This window comes from Perissodus microlepis, chromosome 19 (assembly GCF_051167445.1).
Source record: "Perissodus microlepis isolate ML-2025 ecotype Zambia chromosome 19, ASM5116744v1, whole genome shotgun sequence".
Taxonomy (NCBI): domain Eukaryota; kingdom Metazoa; phylum Chordata; class Actinopteri; order Cichliformes; family Cichlidae; genus Perissodus; species Perissodus microlepis.
In genome coordinates this window covers 23096413-23114112 of record NC_140479.1, presented here as the reverse complement: position 1 = coordinate 23114112, position 17700 = coordinate 23096413, and the positions used below count along the sequence as shown (strand labels likewise).

General features: G+C 38.9%; 1 protein-coding gene across 1 annotated transcript in view; it reads left to right on the top strand.

Annotated features, from left to right (window-relative positions):
• The window catches only part of htr1d (5-hydroxytryptamine (serotonin) receptor 1D, G protein-coupled), a 29072-nt gene extending 26085 nt beyond the window's left edge, over positions 1-2987 (top strand). Inside the window, exon 2 of the mRNA XM_084914742.1 lies at positions 384-2987. Coding sequence (XP_084770868.1) covers positions 1276-2433 — 1158 coding nt within the window. The 5' untranslated portion in view covers positions 384-1275 and the 3' untranslated portion in view covers positions 2434-2987. The remainder of the gene's footprint in view (positions 1-383) is intronic.
• Positions 2988-17700: the final 14713 nt, after the last annotated feature.

Below are 17700 nucleotides of genomic sequence, written 5' to 3'. Positions count from 1 at the left end.
ACTCCAATTTCCCATCTCCCTTCAGAGTAATGTGAATAAAAAAGTAAATACTTTCCAAAGTATTGACTTTTGAAGAAACTTTTTTCATTTTTTCCATGAAATATTAATTTGTGCTGCAATTATTGGAGAGAGAATATCGTTTTTATGTAGTTGTTGACAATTTAGTCTTACAACTACACAACAGGAGTGTGGGTGTTAATCCATGGATCAAGTCACGATACTCCTTTCAGAAATCACAGTTGAGTTTGCAGTTTATTCACATGCGGTGATTATAGGTGGTTTGTCTGTGTATGTCTCTGTTCATATAAATAATATGGTGCACAGGATAATGCACTGCAAAATACAACATTGCTAATCATTTTTCTCTCATTTGTCTCACCTAGGAAGAAGATGCCTCAGAAGAAGCTGGATGAAAATCTGACAAAACCTCGCAATCTTTACGGACTCTACAAGTGAACATCTGTCTGACAGGCGATGCTGTGAGAAGAGAGATATGGATGTTGAAGAATTACCTATGAGCTACATTTATAAGTTTTTCCTTGGTTTGATGCTGATCCTGTAACTGTAGTGCTTTGGCTTCCCAACATCATTAGAAATAGGGAGCAAAGCCAAGTTACAGTCAGAACCTGACTAAGCTTTCTTGTGGACTTCAGAAAAGATAAGGGAGAGAGAGAGAGCAAGCAAACCTTTGTATCTGTTGTCATCATCTTCCTACGCACAGTTCCCTGGTTTGCTTTATTGAAAAGGAGGAGCCCATTAAAGCATTTGATAGATAGGAAAAGCTTGGTCTGAAGGTGTGGTTGCTGGCTGGCTGCTGGTTGGAGATGAGATAAGAGCGTGGGGAAACGAGAGAGACAAGACGTGCCTTTCTGACGGGAGACGAATACAAATTAGGATTTTGCCCTCCCGCAGCTACACCAGTTAAGCGAATCAATACTGAAGTGGAGAAATGGTCAAATTCGTCTCTGATTCATGCCAGCTAATCATCAGTATCATTAGTTCTGAACCAAAACTGTGGAATGAGTTGTTTGCTAACGGTTAATATGAAATTATTTTTTTGAATAAAAGGGTTGATGAATTAAGGAGAGATCCGTTTACAAATGCGGTTTCAAAAAAGTTAGAAAAAAGAACATTAAAAGACGGACTTCTGGTCAAAACCATTAGTGCCACACCATCATGGCCTTTTTCAGTGTTACACCTGAACTGATCCGTGTAGAGTTGTAGATTATAGATATGAGACTGGATTCAAAGCAGGTTTAACAGAGTGGAGGCGCGATGGAGCTGGACAACAGCTCACTGGACTACTTCATTAGAAACTTCACAGAGATTCCTAACACCACTACAGCACCACCCTGGAGTGAGGCCACACTCCTCGGTTTCCAGGTCTCTCTGTCTGCTCTGTTAGCCATTGTCACCTTGGCTACTGTCCTTTCAAATGCCTTTGTCATCGCCACCATCTTTCTGACCAGGAAGCTCCACACACCTGCCAACTTCCTAATTGGCTCCCTCGCCGTCACAGACCTGTTGGTTTCCATTTTAGTCATGCCAATTAGCATCGTGTACACTGTCAGCAAGACCTGGTCGCTGGGGCAGATTGTTTGTGACATCTGGCTGTCATCTGATATCACATTCTGCACCGCCTCCATCTTGCACCTGTGTGTAATTGCGCTGGATCGCTATTGGGCTATCACGCACGCGCTGGAGTACTCAAAGCGCCGCACCATGCGCCGTGCAGGGATCATGGTTGGGGTGGTGTGGGTGATATCTATATCGATTTCCATGCCTCCACTTTTCTGGCGGCAGGCCAAAGCCCATGAGGAGCTTACAGAGTGTATGGTGAATACAGATCAGATCTCTTACACCCTATACTCCACCTTCGGCGCCTTCTACGTTCCCACAGTGCTTCTCATCATCCTCTACGGTCGGATTTACGTCGCAGCCCGCTCTCACATTTTTAAGACACCGTCGTCGTCTGGGAAGCGTTTCACCACAGCGCAGCTAATCCAGACCTCTGCAGGGTCATCTCTCTGTTCTCTTAATTCCTCCTCCCACCACGAAGCACACCTACACTCTGGCAATGCGGGAGGTGTGGGAGGAGGAGGGGGAGGGTCGCCTCTGTTCATGAACAGCGTGAAAGTCAAGCTGGCAGACAACGTGCTGGAGAGGAAACGTCTGTGTGCAGCACGGGAGAGGAAAGCAACCAAGACACTGGGCATCATCCTGGGCGCGTTCATTGTCTGTTGGCTTCCCTTCTTTGTTGGCACGCTTGTCATGGCGATATGCAAAGAGTGCTGGTTTGATCCAGTGCTGTTTGACATCTTTACATGGCTGGGATACCTGAACTCCCTCATCAACCCTGTCATCTACACCGTCTTCAACGACGAATTCAAGCAGGCTTTCCAAAAGCTCATCAAATTCAGACGGTGCTCCTGAAAAAAAGACAAGCGTGGATTAAAACTGGCATATCCAGTGAAAAAAAATGGAGCGAAAAAGGCAAAACAAAAACAAGAAAATAGATAATAGTCAGAGTGGAACTACTGTGCAAAAAAAATGTACCATCTTGATAAATGTGATTTTTTTTAAAAAATACATTAAATATTTGTGCATAGACCTTTAGATACCTACAGTATTTCAATTATAAAGACTTGTGCATGCATCCTACAAAGACACCCCCCCCCCACCTTTCCAGACATTGCGATGTGCCAGAATTCCCACACCTAAGACGAACTAAAAAAGAAGTTTGGGAAATCTATTTAATATGAGAGAGACATTATTGTTATTTCTTGGAGCAAGGAAAAGCTTCTACACAGATAAGGACCAGTGCGACTGTTTGGAAGGAGCAAACTCTGAGTGACTGAATTCAATCAAGCCAAAAAAGAAAAGCCATGAAATGTATGTTGTCTTCATCTCTGTGTCATACTGTACGCTGCTTCTCCCATGTACTGTAAAGTTTCTGTGGAACAGTAAAGTACTTAGAAAGACTCCAACTTCTGAAGGCTCAGAAAAGCTTTGTCCATGTATGCAAATGTGCATTCAATGTGTGTGCTGGTGGTGGGAGCTCTGTGCGCGCGCATGTGAGTAAAGGTAGAAGTGTTTGAAGAAGAAGTGAGGATTTTGAAAAGGAAACTGCATTTCAAGTCCGAATATTAATTCTGACAAATAGACTGTGGGCGAAATTCAGGTTTTTGTGATGGATTACACGTACTTCATTTCCACTAAGGCATAATAGCTATAGTAGTCGTGCATGTATTTCCCCATTCATGTTTTAGAAACAAACAAACGAAAAACAGATCTGACATGTGATTTGATCATGAAGAAACAGTAAAAAGATAAATAAAAAGATGACTTAAAAAAACCAACTTTTTATGCACACTCAAAAGAAATTCTGCCCAAAATAATGACTTGAACTAATTTGGATATAACTTTGCTACGAGTACAATGTAAAACGTTACATTTATGGAATCTGGTTAAATTAAATTTACTAAATTGGTATACATTCAGTTTATACCAAAAACGTTTCCCTTAACAAATAAGCAGCATCAGCATCTTTGCTTCATGTTAACTGAGTGAACAATCTTTTTCTCTCTTTTTTTGGATTGTAAAAAATTCAACAATGAGGGATTTCCTTGTTGATAGATGTTAAATTATGTGACTCTACAGTTTTATATTCTATTTATTTTGTAATTTATTGATGAACACAAATACAGGCCTGATATTCATGACTGATTTGCAAACTTTTAGAGAATCCCTGAGCTCCCTACCATGAAGAACAGCAAAGGTGGACAGACTGCTGGCTATACAAGTACATATTTGTGGTAGCTTCACTTTGTCTCTACATCAGTCTGACAATGATTAGATGGATCGCCCAGTGTAATGGACAGTCTTTAAAGATATTATGCTGAACCACCAGCTCAGACCCTTAAAATGAATATATTATTTATGTACAATTTATTTGTTTACATTTCCTGAGTGTGCTTTTTGATACTTCAGCTCATTGTGCAGCAGAGTAAGGCTCTCTTACTGCGAAATGTATTTTTAATGAAATGCTTCTTTTTTGTTGAGCTCAGCAAAGGCATCTCAATAATGGTGTACATTTTCCTCATTTTCTGTCATTTACATACTGTTACATGCTATTTTTGACATGGATGAAGTTAAAAAACATGAAAACAAAGAAAGGCAACCATATGTATTAGGTTTGAACCAGAATTGAGAAAAAAAATCTGATTTAAAAACTATTAACAATGTTTGGTTGTCAAAATGTTTCTTTTACTTTTTGCTGTTTGGCATTTTGGCATAGATTTCCATACGTGGTAATTACAGGTTCAGTTAGAGGAGGCAAGGCTTATAGGCTCCAGTTTCTCTTTAAAGATGTCAGATGAAGAGCAGCCAATCAGAATATCAGTCAGTCGGTCTTTAGCCTTGTGTCACTGGAGGCAAATATGTTGATTGTTATTTGAAAAGCTTCAGTATCAGACTGAAGTTGTAAACACCAGAAACAAACAGCTGATTCTTTGCAAATCAAGTAAATAAATTCATATTAGCTGTTTGTTTGTAGTTTTACACGTCCCACATGTTTCAGTATGTTCATCAGATAGCATCAATCATCTACCATTTGATGCTGGGCAGTTAGTACAGATGAGATTTGTTAGACATGAAAAATAGATGCATACTGCTATGGGAGCATTGAGCCTGAACTGAAATAGTAAAAGCAGGGCCGAACAATAAATTAATCAAGCTCATAACTTTATAATGTTCTGTAAAACTGACAATAACTCCAAAGCCAGGTGGTAATTGTATGTAGCTTTACTACTGCATACATACAGAAACGCGATCTAGTGTAAAAATGAGCAATAATTTTAGTCATTTTAATAGTTATTTATTTTATTTAAATTTTGCCCCAGTCATCAAAGCAGAAAAGGTTTTAGGTCAGAATTGCTGCTTCAATGCACACTGGGCAGAAGTCAGATTTTCCCTTTAACATTCTAGCTTGACTTTAAATAAGTAATCGTTTTGAAAGCTAATGGCCTTCACAGTGTCAAATTAATTAGACAGTGAATATACAAAGATCTGTGAAAAGAGGTCACATTTGCCTGAATTTGTCTGTGGATCATGTAATTCAGGATACAGAATTAAACATGCCACAATTAGTAAGATGGCTATGGCCTTTGGGATTTCTGAGGTCATAGATAAATGTTGAGCAGAAATCAAAACAAATCACAGAAAATGGAATTTCTGTACAAAGATAAGTTAAGATGCAAAGGAAGTGTTCAGACAGCTGAGCTGCTCAGACAAATACCACATAATCTTGGGTGCAAATCAAGCTGCACGTGCCTCTTTTAACTGAGTTCTCTAAAATAATCTCCAAACATTTATATGGATGAAGAAAATGAGAAAGCCAAAAGCAGTCCTGTCACTCTGGATGAGCTTGGACAGGAGATGGCTTCAGATAACGAAAGGCTGTCTTAAGCAGTGAAACCAAAATGTCAGGATGCACTTAACCTTATGAGATGGGAACTGCCACTTCCCGACCTGAGCAAGGCTGAAAGGGAGCACAGAGGAAAACAGCTGCAAGAGGGTAAGTGGATTTAAAGCAAGTGACAGTCCTACAAGCTCACAAAATGAAAGTGTCCAACAGACTGTTGAACTATTAACCAAGTCAGGTCAAAGTGTAATAAAGTACCACTTGGTATATAACATACACATTATATTACAAAATCAAGTTAGAAGTATTTTGGCAGATTTTCTATAAAAATGTCCTGTAGATTTGTTTAAATGGCCAACTTACGTACATAAACTCAAATTGGATGTTTTCATAATGTCATGACAAAAAAATTTGCACATTCTCTCAGCACCTTCCTCATGAAATGTTCAGATCAGCACAGTGTAAAAGCTAAAGTTTGCTGTTTGCTGATCTGGAGCATTTGGTTATGTGTTAAAACAGTGCCACAATCTTCCCAGGAGTGAACATCCTGCAAATTCACCCCAAAGTCAGACTGTGGAATGCTCGGAGAAATTGCAAGGAGCTGCATCGCAGACTCTCCAGCCTCATTTAGGATGTTAAAATGTTAACGTTCATGACAGTACAATTAGAAGCAGACTGAGTGAGTCTGGCTTGTTTAGACAGATTGCCAGGAGAAAGCCTTTTCTCTCCAAAAGAACATTGCAGAATGGCAGAAAGTTTCATCTGAACAAACCAAGAGATTTCTGCAACAGACAAACTCAACGTGAAGATGTCTGGTCATGATGTTCAGCACCACATCTTGCAGCACAAACGCCTTACACCAACAGATAGTGATGGAGGTGTGATGATTTGTGATGGTCTATGAGTCGAATATGAACTCCTCAATATTCAGAGTACTGTAGAGTCAAATGTGAGGCAATGATGATAATGACCCAAGACAAGCAGCAAATCTACAACAGAATGTGTGAACGAAAAGAATTCAGGTGTTGCAATGGCCCAGTCAAAGTGCAGACCTCAACCTTATTAAAATACTGTGCAAAGACTTTATACTGTAGAGAAGAGCAAGCCAAGTGTCCTCCAAAATGATGTGAGAGACTAATAAAGTCAAACGGACACTGATTACTTCAAGTTATTGCTGCTAAAGGTGATTCTACAAGCTACTGAAGCACGGGATGTATTTACTGTCTCAAAGCACTGCTTTTTATTTGTAGGCGATGTAGTCATGACCCAAAGTCCTGAAATATAAAAAATACTGAGCCAAATGTGCCTGAAGACCACCACACATGAACTTGAAAGTAACAGCTGTTCAAAAGTCTTTGCAGGTCTTTACACACACACACACACACACACACACACACACACAATCACAATCGCACAATGGAGTAGTAATACCACAACAAGCAAGCTGACATTAAATTAATTATGGTGATACGACAGCTATACTAGAATAAAAGAAGCAATCTTCTTTTAGACCAAAACAAACATTTAAGTCACTGAACGATTTAACATGAATTGTTCAAGAATCAAAGCACTGCAATCACATCATAAACTGTAGCAATCAGTCTGTAGATTGAATGCATTTCCCCAAACACCAGGAATCTGTGAACCTTGAATCATAGCTTTATAAAAAGTGATAAACTAAGTCGACTGAGATTAGAGTCACTTGTATATACTCGTGCTTTTCGTGTAGAAATATTCAAACTACAAATAAATAAGTAATGTGAATGGATTGTTTCAGAGATTATCTTGTTCTATTCCTTCTCTCTTGTACGTGCACAGAGACATACCTACAGATTTTTTTATTTTATTTTTTTACCCGAGCTGAGAATTCATGTTTAATGTATGAAGACAGAACAGCAGGAGTGTATAAAAATATTTCTTTAAAACATGTATGAGCTTCAGACACATCTCTGCAGAACTCTGCCATATGGCACAGGTAAGTTATTCTTGGTTTATTTCAAGTGGATTGCATTGTCAAGTATTGGCATCAGCACTGTAAGTTATCTGGTGGCAGTTATGCCAGACACCCAGTTTACCATACAACACCAAATGAGACTTTCAAATTCATATAAAGGGTACACAAAGAGTTAAAATCAGGGAGTAGGGGGAAAGAACGATTTGCTGAATCCACAAGAAACTGCACAGACTGAAGGTTAACCAAGCACGAAAATGGGCACAGAGGGAACACCGGTGTACGGCAGATGGGCCAAAAACATGATAAATAGCTGAAGGGGCTAAATTCAAAAATGGGAAAATCAGTACAAAAAGTGAACAAAAACCCTCTCCCTCTCTTATCTTTGAGCTGTACAATTGTACAAGATCAGTTTTTTACAATAAGATACTGTTGGTTTTCTGGATACAACAAAATGCCATGGTTATGGTATGACATCCAAAACTCAACCGTGTATAGAATTTGACTTTCGTTAAAATGGTTTTCTTAGTTTGTTTTTTTAATTTAATTGGATTGCCTTGTAAAGCCAGTCATTGTCTTAATGTTCCAGCATCCCGTCTCACTGAAAGCTGGTACATAAATAGAGTATAAGCAAAACACAGACTGATACTTAGCATAGTGCAAACCACCATGAGGATAAACTATTAATCTTGTATTAAGCTTGTCTTAGTTGTGCGCTTCAATTGTTTTTCTCCCTGTGGAGACAGGCACACTGCACAAAAGCATGACCAGCCTTAAAATGAGAAAATTACTGAATGCCACAAACGCTCTTAAATCTCTCGTGATAAAAAGAACAATTGTACTGAGGGCCTAACTTCTTTTGAGATTAACAACAAACGATGCTATTAACACCACTTATAAAACATATAAACATAGCATCCTCGGGGTGCTGTTACACAACGGCAATATTCTGAGTGTTTCTGTGTGTGTATTCAGCTGAGAGGCTTCATCTATCAAATTCTATTTGTGATACTACCTGATATTTCCTATGCCCAGAAAGCCAGGATTTGCAATCAGTGGAGACCACTTATCCTTTGATGTGGATTCTACAAACGCTACAAATCTTTGAGTAAATTTTCAGTAAGCACACCTTCACAGAGCTTTTTGAAGATCTTTTACTTCTTTGTACTGCTTTCCAAAGATCTGTGATACAGCGATTCATTCTCCGCTCCTGAAGGGTTTTCAGAGTTACAAAAAGTCTCATGATGATGATAATTCTTTAAAGCAGGATTAGAGTATAAAGAACTGCGGTGTAACAGTGCAAGACACACACACAGCTATAACAAATTACAGTACTGTGCAAAAGTCTTAAGCTTCAAAAAAGCCAGGCATTTTTGTCATTTAAGTCGTGTTGAGTAGTTCTCCAGGCTTTTTCTTTGGACTTTGGCTGCTTTTTTTACTCATTTTCAGTTCAGTCCCCACACCTAACCATTTTCAGAAAAATATTTGTTGTCTGTTAAGCTGCTTAACACCAACCTACAAATCTTTCAAGCTTAAAAAAAAGCACTAACTAAACTACAGGAATGAGCCAGTGTTGTGTCTACACTGTCACGGTTTGCACTGGCAGACTGTGTTGAAGGAGGAAGAGGACCCAAACGCAGACACTTGGAACAAAACAATAATTTAACAAAAGACGAGCCATTTATTTGTGGCTGGGAAAAGGTACAAAACAAAAGGCAGATGCACACTGGGAAAAACTAAATGCTAAACACAATAGACAAAGAACAAAACCTTGAACATGGAAAAACATGGAAAAACCTGGAGGCATGAAAGCATGGAAACACGATGAGAACTCAACAGACAACCTGACCAGGAAGGAATGAAAATACACCGACTAAATGCACACAGGAGATGATGAGGGCAAGTGGAAACATGGGGAAACAGCTGATTAGGATCAACATAATGATGCCACAAGGGAAGTAAACCTAAACACAATGAACATGAGACACCAGGCCTCTTCAAAATAAAACAGGAAACATAATGAGACGCACACATGACACACATGAAGGGCAAGGGAGACTTAAACACAGGCGTGAAGACACAAGGGGAATCTAATAAACAATGAACTATAACAGGGCAACATAGGCAAAATAGAAATTAACTTAGATAATCTTATGAGCTTAAACATAAACCATAAATATCAAAATATATTAAAACTCAAAATGCTGGGTCAAATGACCCAGGAGCGTGACATACACCTTACAGAAAAAATGAGCTTCAGTGAAGAATATTGTCCCTAATGTCAGCAATTACACATGCAGTTGTGTAACGGCATTTTTAAGTGTTGGCAATTCACAGACTTTAAGAAAAATTATTTCTGTTGCTATCTCAATGATAAAAAATTCCCTTTGTGATTTCAGAACGGAGATATCCAAAATCTACCTACCTTTAAGTTGTAGTGGATACGCTAATGTGGACCTTGCAGGTTTACATTGTCATGCAACAATTAACCTTTGATATTCTCTCCTCTGGATGATTCTGAGATGCAGGACAGGAAAAGGTCATGATATTAAAGGTGACTAAAGGTCACTGTAACATTTTGGTCACTGAGGTTTTAGCAATTAACAAACACATGGCAGGTAAAGCCTTTCATGAAGGAATTGGACAGTCACCAAGGAAGTACACATTAACCTTATAAACCCCCTTTTTAAATCTACCCACCTGTTTACGCAGTGACGGCAATGCCAGACAGTAATGTCAGCTACCATAACAACAGCAAAGGACACTAATACTTAATACAGGTCACAGATACAAACACACAGTGAAGGATTGATGCACTTAAGGAAATACAAAAAAATTCTCCAGTGACAGTGTGTAGGCTTGTGCTCCCAACAATGTTAATCACAATGAGGAGTTCCTGGCAGAGAAAATGCTGGGTTTTAAGGTGAGAGGAGAGAGAGAAAGTGGAAGGGCGAAGGGAAGTCAGGAATACCACACATATATACAGACACACACACACACAACACAAGGGTTGTCTGTTCAAGATTATCTACCTAGTTTAGAGCAGATGAACCATGGGTGAACCTAAACAGCATGAAGCATTTTATTTTTTATTTTCTGCTCACAGATGAAACTGTATACATACACAATTAACAAATAGCTTCACTAATCTGGTGTTGTCATTCTTAGACTGGGTCTCCTTATAAATACAAAGAAAGATTTTGCGACAACCAAAAGCAATAATCTTCATAATAGCATGTATTATTCAGAGCCAATATTAGATGATGTCTGTACAGAGCCGTTGAATCTCTGATATTCATATGAAAAAAGCTTCACCTATAGAAATTCATATTAATAAATACTGATATTAATGATCACTCCAAAAATATATGGCTTTTGGCATTATTATAGATAAATAGCCTCTATTATGTCTGTCTTTGCTAATAGCTGCTATAGTTTCAGCTCTCATTTAATTATAATAGGACATAATGCCTGCAACTGCAATGATGAGTGGACGACCCAACCGCAGTGATCCTCCTACGCTGGATAGTGACAGCTCCAATAAATACTTCATCGCTGCTGCTGCTGCTCCTCCGGAAAACTCATCCTGGAATAAAAATGTCCTCTTTTTCCTCAGGCAGCAGCAGTTGGAAATTCATTATTCCCTTAGGCTTTCTTTTCAGAAGAAGATATCCTAGAAGATATCATATTTACATTCTTTTATTTGCTACTTACCATGTCATGCAGATATATTTGAAGCATGCTACATAATTGTAGCATACTGACAGGCCAAGATTTCCATTCCTATAAACACCTGCTACTAGTAAAAATTAGTAATTCAAATAACTGAGGTAGAAATAATGAATTTATTGAACGTTATTATTCCAGAAAATCTTCTTTTCTTCCAACTTTAAAGCATGCACACAAGACATCTCAGGAAGAAATATTCTGAACAGCCCTAACCATTTGCAGCCAAATTGTGCACACACACACACACACACACACACACACACACACACACACACACACACACACACACACACACACACTTATCAGATCATTGCGCTACCTAAAGGGCACACAAATCCTCCAAGAACTGCCTCTCTGCCTAACTTTGACAGAAAAAAAAATCATCCTAATTTCCAGTCTTTGTACAGTGCTGCCATGCAACCATGGAGCGAGATAAAATGGTAAGTAATTTCCATACTTGCTGTATTGCCTGAAAAATAACTGAGGGACTAATTAGTGCAGAATGACAAAAGAAAACTCTTTTTTTTCTCTGCATATTTTGAAATACTCCATTAAAGGCTAATTAAGTGAATTGCAAGAATCACATTTTACAGTCCTGAATCTGTGCTCAGGGCTTAGGTGAAAAACTCCCACAAAACAATTTCACTGCAGTGATAAAAGGTTTTAAGCATGAATTAACAAAACCCTCATTAGCAATCCACAACACCCACACACAATTATGCAATTACCCATTCAAAGAGCTGTTTATTTGCAGACAGATGATTGATGTAAAAAGGCTTCCTATTATTCTCCTGTTATTGGTGAATTTTGTTAACCTCAAAATAACCAATATACAGCATTATCTCTTCTGTCGGTCGGAGTCTTAAAGTCAAATTTAAATTTCTACTTCTACAAAGTTATTCTGAACTTCACATTCTGGGCGATAGAGTCTCTCTAGATATGAAGATGCATTTCTCTTTCTAACGGTCAAGCACATTTATAGGTCAGGTTGGATGGTATCTGACTTGAGGCATGAGTACAGCCTTTTATCAACCAGGAAAAGCTGGCCTTTCTGTCAACCTCTGTCTTGGTCTTCAGCTGCCTGTATTCCCCAGATTATAGCCTGGGCAGCTGGCTCATTTTCTGACCTGAGTAACTCCCAAGCAGAGAGGACGGGGCAGAGGCTGAGAGAGAATGCAGAGGATAGTGTGAGGAGGAGATAGGATGAAGAAATGTGAATAGGATAGAGGAAAACGGGAAAGCAAAGTCGCTCTGAGAGAGTCAGCGGTGCAGAAGAGAGGAGTCAGAGGAGCCACTGACTCACTGAATGAGACAGTGGTATTTCATTTCAGAAGCATGCTTTTCACTCGAGCTTTATCTCTAATGAAATATGGGGTATGAAAGCAAGATAGAAACTCCAGAGAATTGAGGCTTTCTTAAAAGCCACTATCATGAACCACACGTTTCCCCACTCATTTGTCAAGGTACCATTAAATCTAAAAGTCAAGTAACGAAATGAGACAATTATAAATGCTAAAGTCGATCCTAGCTGGAATAATATTTTACAAGGTGTTTAGGATCACAAAACATTCAAAGGCAACATTCAAGGTGAAATATGCAAGGCATCCTGTCTTGTCCTTTATCCTGTTTTGTTTCTATGGTAACACAACCTTCAACGAGTCGTTTCCCACCAACACAGCAGCCACAGATAAACCATCACAAGCTCTCTCTCTAAGGAAATTACTCAAAGCAGACTTGCACTACTTGACTGGAGCATATTTGATTTGCTGCTGTTCTCTTAAAGTCTGCTGTGTGCATTTTTCAAAGAATCAGGGTTAAGCTAAATGTTAGCTGTCTCTTTTAATTTGCACACTCGTGCGTTGCTCTTGGTACTAGTGTGTACTGAAACCATGAAAGCATCGGTTTATTTCAAATTAAACACTTGAAGGAAAGTGGAACAATGCCCGAAACTTCAAATCTTGTCATTGTTTACATTTCTGATGATGGAATTTAAAGAGATATGACTAATAGTCCCTGGAGAAGAGCAATATGAATGTTTTTAAGGAAGTTTGGAACAATGTGCTTCACCCAAATTAAACATTTGATAGTAAAAGTGGGGACATTTCATAGAGGACATTTCATAAAGTCAATTGTGGCTCCACAACCCAAAATCAGCGTGAAAGGAAGGGATCATAAATTCAGCCAGCAGGAGGGAGAAACTTAGCTAATGCTAGCTACCTAGTTAAGAGCGGCAGATTATTTTTTTCAGGTACTAACATGATGTATTGTGACACTGAATGGTTTTTATGCATAGTAACTTATGGAATTGGGCAAAGACGTGAACATATGTCATGAAGATGTAAACATTTATTTAATGAGCTGCCCCCGGAATCCCTGGACCCCTTTTCTCCCTCTCACTGTACATATGTAAATATTCCACCTGGTGCTGTAAATAAACCCTGCTCTGTCTGCACAGTTCTGACTCCTGCGCTTGAGTCCACCCTAGTCATCATGACACATAGTGTGTGAAAGTCTGTATTGGTCCAGATCTCCTCTGGCATTAACATCAGCTGCAGAACTGTACAAGCTTCACGGCATGTTTCCACAGCCAACCTGCTCCTGTATGTGTAATGTGTATGTGACCCAGTACTTTCGTCCATGTAAGTAAACAAGTAATGTCACATACACGTAAGAAAACACTGAACTGTCTCAAGAGTGCCAAACAATCAACTGACTGTTGTGAAAAGAAGACAGAAAAACTTTTATGTTAAGTCTTAGCAGTTGAATCTGATTAAAATGTTCTTCCTGTCTTTACTCTGAGCCATCGCCTTTTTGCTCTTTCTTTCTATTTCTCATTTTATGGCACTGACAGCTGCAGCTGTTACAGGCTTTTTGATCAGTCTTTCTTTTCCAATTTTTTTTTGTTTTAACAGATAAAGGGAGCCAGAGGCAAAAAAATAAAAGAAAGGACTGATCTGCATAATGAAAGGGAATTCAACTTTGTTCGTGATGTCCACCATGGGGTTGAAGAACTGGCAGTTTTCATCCCAGTGGAGAGCAGCGCTCTCTTCTTTCGCTGAAGCAGTCGGAGAAATGACTCGGGACAGCAGGAACGTAAACTGTTGAACAAAACGTATCTCTTTCATTGCAAACAAAGATTGACAGTGTCAGTGTCTGTGTGAACGTAACACTGAGATGACAGCTGTGGCTTCAAACTGACCGCCCCTTTTAGAAGAGCTGGCAAGTTACAAACACATGAAAGAAGGTACAATGCTTGGGTGGTATAACAGTATTACTGTATGTGATTTACTTAGCAATTCAGATGGTGATGCTTTTGGAAATGTAGATACTCGTCTTTCCATTAAACTGACAAGGAGATTCTGCAATAAAGTAGGAAACCTTGTTGCACTGTGCACCACATGCTGCCAGATATCAGTCTTTGCTTGTGTAACATGCAGGTTTGCTCAGTAAACTATGAAAAATCTAACTAGAATAACTGGTAATAAAAAAAGAAAGAAAGAAAGAAAAGTGCCTCTGGTCTTGTGTGATAGTATTTTGCTGCAATAACCACTTTGCATTTAATCATTAGTTATTTTTAAACTCTGTCTGCCTCCCCTCAACCCTAGCTGGTTACAGCAGATGGCCGCTCCCTACCTGAGTCTACTTCTTTCTGAGGTTTCTTCCTGTTAAAACGAGTTTTTCGTTCCCGCTGTCACCGAATTCACAGTCAAGGGGGTCATGGGAATATTAGGATTTCTATTATTGTAGGGTCTTGCAATATAATGTGCCTTGAGGTGACTTTTTTGGTGACTTGGTGCTATGTAAATAAAATGGAATTTCTTCTTTTGTTTTAAGTACATACAGTATAATGTAGTAAGAGAATGGATGGATGGAATCAGCTGCATTCTTCCCTTGCATCAATAGTATCAAAAATGTGAATATGGTCGTGCAGTCCTCCCGTCGAGAGGTAATGTAGCTGGAATATATTTGACACTGACTACATACAACTACTGCTGCTGTGTAGCATAGACTATGGCTAAATAAACCCAATATTTCTACACTATATATACACTAGCCAGTGTGCTAACCTTTACACATTTAATAGACTGATTGTGTACATCAATAGCTACAATGGCTTTCACTATCATGACATGAATGGTCATAGAGGATGATCATAGACCCAAGTGTGGGACATAAAGCGATATGAAAATCATTCTGCTTTTGTCTTGTGTAGGATAGTGCATGTGTTTAACCTGAATCAAGTCCATTTAGACTGTTTTTGTTTTTATCCTTCATGTATGTGATGACGTTTTAAATGTTTTATAACCAGATATATTTCTAAATTCTTGCAATCTCTGTCATGCATTTGTCTGCAGCTCCAAAGTTCATCCCTATCTTTTCCTCCGAAAGAGGATTCAAAATGTTTCTGGCAACCATTATTAGTGTCAGTATCTTTATTAATTAAAGCTGCATGTCGATCTCATATTGATTGTTTGATTTGGAATCTACTTTGGTGTTTGTAAAAGGAATGACAGACCCGACCACATATTTCACTGGTTTACACACTTTTTATTCCTGGTTGCTGCTCTTTGGTCCAATACTCAGCTGCAGCTTTTCAGCTGCCAGCCACACATACACAACAACAACAACAAAACTCCTCCAGTCCTGACACATTTAATATGGGAGGCATGGTGAGCCGATCGAAGTCAGGTGTGTCCGCCTCCCCTGCAGCCGCGCCACGAACCACGCCGTGCCACGGTGGTGTAAAGAGACAAAAAAAAGCCCCCAAACCTATGTATGTTACTTTCCTGCAATCAAACTCATTTCTGGAGAAAATGTTTTGCATTGTCTTAGCTGAAAATGTCCATTTTACTTCCACAAATTACAAACATTAATATTTAAATTTGTTTAAATTTAAGATTCCTTTCTTTTCAATGTCTTGACAATGTTGTTGTTGTTTTCTGTTTATATGGCACATGCTATCATCATTACTTAAAGGTCCAGTCTATAATTTTTTATCATATTATCAAAATCACCTCCTGACTTTTGATTTTTGTATCAATGTGAGCGTCAGTATTATTATTATCGCGTTGTTTGTTTGTTAAAGCTACATTTTTTAGATATAAAATCAACCAAAATATGTTATGTGAACTTTTCAGGCTGGCTGATAAAAACTGTAGAGTATAAAATCTCTGTAAAAGACAGATATCAGGCAGAAACACAAACGCAAAGGGTAAAGTCAAGGGAAAAGCTATCTGGAGAGCTCTCCAAAACCCACGGGAAAGGAAAAAAGGTCGACGCTGGCGCAGCATGAGCCATAGCCTGCAGAATATGAGTTGAGACCAAGTGGAGATGGCACGAAACAACAAAGTGACTGCGGAGAATAGCTACAGGTGAAAAGAGTTAAAGGTCACCTTGAAGAAACCAGAAGAGGACGATGCTGCAGAAGCAGGTGGTACATGTTGTTTTTTCAAAATCATCAAGCCAGTCATCTGCTGAAGCAAACTGAAGGCAGCGGGGTGCTACCACTATTCATGGTGTGAGAGCGCTGCATCGTGCTAAGCATAAGTATGCCCTGATGCAATACTCTGGTTTACACATTATCGTTTTGCCATAGCTACTGTCTTTCCTTTTAAGCTTTTTAGTAAAGGATCAACTAAAGACTTTTTAGTAAAACCTTCAGTTGATCCAAAATGCCGCAGTACAAATACTAACAGGGATTAGAAAGCGAGAGCATGTTTCACCCATATTAGTTTTTCTTGACTGACTTCCAGTTAAATTAAAAATTCAATTTGAAACCCTTCTCCTCTCATGCTAAATCTCAAATAATTAGGGCACACCATATATTAAAGACAGCTTATTATCCCAACACCTCTCTGACTGCAGGTTTGCTTGTGGTTCTTAGAGTTTACAAAAGTAGAATGGGACGTTTCAGGCCCCTCTTCCAGTGGAACCAGCTCCCAGTTTGGATTTAGGAGACAGACTCACTAATTTTAAGATTATACATAAAACTTTGCTTTTTGATAGAACTTATAGTTAGGGCTGGATGAGGGTATAAAAGTGAACCATGAAGTTGTAACCACTTTGCATTTAATCATTAGTTATTATTAAACTCTGTCTATTATACGAGTTAACTGGACACTTTTTTACAACATTAAGAAGAAAAATTCAGGTTTTGGTTTGAGGCACTGAACCTGCTGTGAAAGGGGAAATTGTGAGCTGTTGGTTGCACTTACAGGATCACAAAACTAATTCTGATTCATTCCAAATGACCCACTTAATCAACCTGCTGAACAATCACAGTTCCCTTTCATGGTGAAAGCAAGTAAACAGACCAGCATATGAGTCCCAGCTCGTGTGACATAATCAATACACATTTGTGTGTTATCAATGGAGATCGTGCACCTGTGATAAAGCACAATAATTACAGTCAACCAAGCCATTTCTACCTCTCTTTCGTCCTTTCAAGCAATCTTCTTCTATTATCACAAGCGGCCCATTTCTCTCTCCTGTCATTCTGTTCCCTCTCCTGGAAAAATAAACAAGCTTTTTGTTGATCAGCCCCCTAATTAGCCTCTTTTTCCAGGACAGTTTTCTTACAAAAAACCTGGTGTTATGG